The sequence below is a fragment of the Chiloscyllium plagiosum genome, chromosome 3 (genome assembly GCF_004010195.1).
Source record: "Chiloscyllium plagiosum isolate BGI_BamShark_2017 chromosome 3, ASM401019v2, whole genome shotgun sequence".
NCBI lineage: Eukaryota > Metazoa > Chordata > Chondrichthyes > Orectolobiformes > Hemiscylliidae > Chiloscyllium > Chiloscyllium plagiosum.
The window spans coordinates 132,186,020-132,191,392 of NC_057712.1; the positions used below are offsets into that span (position 1 = coordinate 132,186,020).

Sequence of the window (5,373 nt, forward strand, 5' to 3'; positions counted from 1 at the left end):
GGGAGGATTGGAAAGAGAAGTTGTTCAGAGTGAGAACCAGTTCAGTCAGTCGAAGGAGGGTGTCAGTGGAAGGGTACTGGTTGGGTCGGCGGGAAAGGAAGAAGCGGAGGGCTTTGAGGCCTTTGTGATGAGGGATGGAGGTGTATAGGGACTGGATGTCCATGGTGAAGATAAGGCGTTGGGGGCCGGGGAAGCGAAAATCATGGAGGAGGTGGACCCACCCTTCACAAACCATGTTGAATATCCCTAATTAACTTACTCCTTTCTTGATGATTATAAATCCTATCTCTTATAACCCTTTCCAATATTTTACCCACAACTGAAGTAAAGCTGACAGGTTTAGTGAGAGTAAGGTGCATGACATAAGTCTGGATACCCAATAGGAAAATGAAAATACTACAAACTGATATCTTAAAAACTAAAATGTAAAAATACCTTAATCAGGTACATGGATTATGGAACTAGGCAGTGAAGGGTTAAAATTTAGGCTGTCTGAATAGCATGGCAAACAAGTCTTTTTGTATAACGACAACAGTTCACCTCTTCAAAGAAAGTCTCAAACACTGGTTTAAGCTAAGAGAGTAAGTGGAATTTGTGTGTGCTGTTGTCCCAATTCAGAATGCACTTGCCAATCAATCAGCACCCAATTCTCATGCAGTGTAAAGAGACGTGGTATTCTTACAAATATTTCCTGATGAGTACATGATTAAAAATTTTCAATCGCTTGTCTCTTATTCAGTTCAGGTTCTATGCTATTTTATGTGAATGTTGGAAAACGTTATTTCAAATCAATGTATACAATGAAAGATACTACTAATAAAGCAGAAAAGATAAAGCAAATTAAGGAGTATCATTAAATGAGGTCTAGTTTGGTTTCTAAAATCCTGAAAACAATATGAAAAAGAACAAGTTCCAAAATATAAAACATAAACACTGTAACTTAAAAAGGACACACACCTCAATTGGTCCCAAAGTCATATCCATCTGTATCTCATTTCTTCGTATTTCTGCTAAAGATTCCATTGCAAACCTAACATCATCTAAATCCTGAATAGGTCGTGCCAAATTTTTAATTTGTTCACTGACAAATATTGATATCGCTGACATTTTTGCTTTGTATTGTTCATTCAAGTACCGACAAAGTAACATTATCCAACTTTTGACTTCCACCAAAAGGGCCATTCTCATGGGTTCTAAGGAAAGCAGAATAGATCCAATTAATGCAAATTCAATTCCCATGCTGTTTATTTAGTACACAAAACATCAAATATTGTCCAAAAATTATATTGATAGTGCTCCCATCAGTTGTACCTGAATTACATCTCTGGTGATCTTCACAATGATCTGCCAGAATATGCAGTATTGAAAACATCACTAAGATAATGAAAGCTCTTTTAATCATGTTTAGAAGGCAGAGATAAAACACAGGAGGAGGCCATTCAGCCTGTCGAGTTTTCTCCATCATTCATTGAGATCATGGCTAACCTAATAGTCCTCAACTCTACTGTTCTGCCTTTTCCCCAGAAGCTTTGCTCCCCTTACTGATAAAAATTATGTCTTCCTCAGCCTTGAATACACTTATGACGCTCTCAGGTAAAGAATTCTACAGATTCACAACCATCTGAGGGAAGAAATTCCTCCTCATTCTGTTTTTAAAAGTGTAAGTTCCTACTTTGCAATTGTTTTAGTCACTAATGGAATGCAGGCATGTCTGGCTTGGCCAGCATTTATTGCCCATCTCTAGTTGTCCTTGAGAAGGTGCTGGTGAGCTGGCTTCTTATACCACTGCATGGCATATGATGTAGGTAGACCCAAAATGCCTGGAAGCAGGGAGTTCCCAACTTTTGACCAAATGACTCTGTATATTTGAAAGTCAGGACAGTGAGTGGATTGGAAGGGAACCTGAAGTCCCAATGTATCTGCTGCCCTTGTCCTTCTAGGTTGAGGAGGTTGTGGGTTTGGAAGATGTATCATTGGTGAATTTTTGCAGTGCATCTTGCAGATAGCTCATTTTACTGCTACTGAGCGTCAGTTATGGAGTGACTGAATGTTTGTGCATGGGATGGTCATTAAATTGTCTGAGACAGTGTCAAATATTTTGAGTACTGTTGGAGCTCCACATCCAGAAAAGTGATGAGTCTTAGATTACACTGCTGACTTCTACTGTAGATGGTGGACAGGCTTTGTAACTTTACTCATTGTAGGTTTCTTAGCATCTGACCTGATCTTATAACCACTGTCATTCAGGTTCTGGTCAATGGTAATGCTTAAGATATTGATAGTGGAGACTTCAGTGATGGCAATACTGTTGAATGTGACGGGTTATGGTTAGATTGTTCTTATTGAAGTTGATTATTGCCTAGTATTAGTTTGGTGCAAATGTTACTTACCACTTATGATGTGGAGGAGCCGGTATTGGACTGGGGTGGACAAAGTTAAAAATCACACAACCCCATGTTATAGTCCGACAAGTCTACTTGGAAGCACTAGCTTTCGGAGCGCTGCTCCTTCATCAGGTGGTTGATGAAAGTTAGTGCTTCCAAATAAACCTGTTAGACTATAACCTGGTGTTGTGTGATGTTTAACTACTTATCACTTGTCGACCCACGCTCGGATATTATCCAGGTCTTCCTGCACTTGAACTTTGAGCTTAGATGTGATGCATTTTTTGTGGGATTGATTCGTTCTATCTATCACTAGTGGGCTTTTACTATTTGGCACACAATTAATCCTGTTTTACAACTTCTCCAGGTTGACAACTCAATTCTTTTAGGAAAACTGCTGTTCTTGACATACCTCCTGGACTCTCTATTTGACCAGAACTGATTCCCTAGTATGATTCTAATAGCAAACTGTGGGATATGCTGGGCCATAAGATTACATACTGTGTTGTATGATTCTGTTGCTGCTGATGGTCCCATGGATGCCCACTCTTGAGTTGCTAGATCTGTTCAAAATCTATTCTATTTTGCACAGTGGTAGTGCCACACATTGTGATGGAGGGGATTCTCAATGTGAAAGCAGGACTTTACCTTCACAAGGTAAAAACGAGGACTGCAGATGCTGGAAACCAGAGTCTAGATTAGAGTGGTGCTGGAAAAGCACAGCGGTTCAGGCAGCATCCGAGGAGCAGTAAAATCAACTTTTCGGGCAAAAGCCCTTCACATCGATCTTTACCTCCACAAGCACTGTGTGGTGGGCACTCTTACCAATACTGTCATGGCCAGATATATCTGTGGCAAGCAGTTTGATGAAGCTGAGATCAAGTATGATTCTTCTCTTTTTTTGGCTACCTCACCACCCGCCACAGACCCAGTCTAGCAGCAAAGTCCTTTAGGACCCGACCATCAAAAAATTAACCAAGAATACATTATCTATGCCCTTGGACAGTGAAACGTAGAAACCACTTAAGTAATCAAGCCAGTTTTGTTATTTTCTTATATTTAATCCTTAACTGTGTTTGTTTGTCTGTCTGTCTGTCTTTTGTGTAAATGGAGCTGAAAACAAAGGTTTTGGAATTTATATAATAGACAATTAGATTACTTTGTTGTTTAATATTTGCTGTGCTGAAGTTACTGTATTGTTAATAAATGGCTATGTATTTTGTTAAAGGTACAAACTGGTGATTGGAATTGATTATTATAGAGTCTGGGATTGGTTTTATAAAATTCTGGTTAGGAACCAATCTTGTAAATACAGAGATAGAAAGGCTATCTGTCTGTATATAGCATTTTGTAGTATTGTTAAAACAAAGACTATACCATTGTGTCCTTGTGTTTTGGTAACAAAAATTCAAAGTTAAATTTAGATTTTTCCAGCCAGACACTCTAGAACAGAGCTGAGGAGGAATTTCTTTACTCAGAGCATGGTCTCAGGTACGGCTGCGCTTGGAGTATTGTGTACAGTTCTGGTCACCACATTGTAGGAAGGATGTGGAAGTTTTGGAAAGGGTTTAGAGGAGATTTACTAGGATGTTGACTGGTATGGAGGGAAGGTCTTATGAGGAAAGGCTGAGGGACTTGAGGCTGCTTTCGTTGGAGAGAAGAAGGTTGAGAGGTGACTTAATTGAGACATATAAGATAAACAGAGGGTTAGATAGGGTGCACAGTGAGAGCCTTTTTCCTCGGATGGCGATGGCTAGCACGATGGGACTTAGCTTTAAATTGAGGGGTGATAGATATAGGACAAATGTCAGAGGTAGTTTTTTTACTCAGATAGTACTAGGGGCATGGAATGCCCTGCTTGCAACAACAGTAGCCTTGCCAACTTTAAGGGCATTTAAATGGTCATTGGATAAACATATGGATGAAAATAGAATAGTGTAGGATTGAAGGGCTTCAGATTGTTCCACAGGTCGGCACAACATCAAGGGCCCAAGGGCTGATACTGTGCTGTAATGGTCTATGTTCTATATGGTGAATTTGTGGAATGCATTGCCACAGAAGGCGAAGGAGGCCAAGTCATTGAGTGCACTTAAGACAGAGTGAGATAGGTTCTTGACTAGTTAGGGGATCAAGGGTTATGGGGAGAAGGCAGGAAAATGGTGTTGAGAAACATGACTCAATGGGCCGAATGATCTTATTCTGCCCCTATATCTTATGGTCCTGATTTGTCAAGTATTAACATCAATTGGGCAATCCCCCACCAATCAGTGCCACAAGATTATAATCAAAGTTGGTGGCTTTTTGCAATTGAGAAGTTGAGGGCTAAAAGACACCGGCATGGAAAAGGAATTGAGAACTGCAGCAGTTCAGCCATCTGCTTATAGAATGGCGGGGCAGGAATCAGGTGAATGGCTTTCTGCTGCTCCTATTTATTATGTTGTTTTGTTCTATCTGGTTTTATAGCTGCTGTGACTAGATTCAATGTAACCTCCAATATGAATTTAACTTCTTCCTTTTGTTGAGTTAATCTTTCTCGATTTAGTCTGTGATGGTGCTGTTTCATAGGTTGAATGTCATGCATTTCCCAATTAACTGCATAGGTGACTGAAGAAATGTTTCCTGGCCCAATTCCTCAAATTGATTTATGATTCTGTAATAGCCTTCATAAAATAAACCATGATGCTATTTAACCTGTTAAGCACTTTCATGCTTTCCAACGTCATTTTTGGAGAAGCAGCTTTTGCATTTTCCATTTCCGATTCATTCTGCAATTATTCCCATACAGGGGACCCTTGATTATCCAAATATCAATTATCAGAAAATCAGATTATCCGAATGAGATCTCGAGGTCCCGACAGAAACATTACTTATGTCAAAGATGGATGAACTTAAGGCGTGGATCTGTACTTGGGACTACGATGTTGTGACCATCACGGAAACGTGGATAGAAGAGGGACAGGAATGGTTGTTGGAGGTTCCTGGTTACAGA

At 39.9% G+C, this 5,373-nt stretch overlaps 1 protein-coding gene across 1 annotated transcript in view; it reads right to left on the reverse strand.

Moving 5' to 3' along the window:
* LOC122540179 (dynein axonemal heavy chain 8-like) overlaps window positions 1–5,373 on the reverse strand; it is a 1,249,383-nt gene that overhangs the window by 636,453 nt on the left and 607,557 nt on the right. The window contains exon 29 of the mRNA XM_043675521.1: window positions 958–1,193. Within this exon, the coding sequence (XP_043531456.1) occupies window positions 958–1,193 (236 nt within the window). The remainder of the gene's footprint in view (window positions 1–957; window positions 1,194–5,373) is intronic.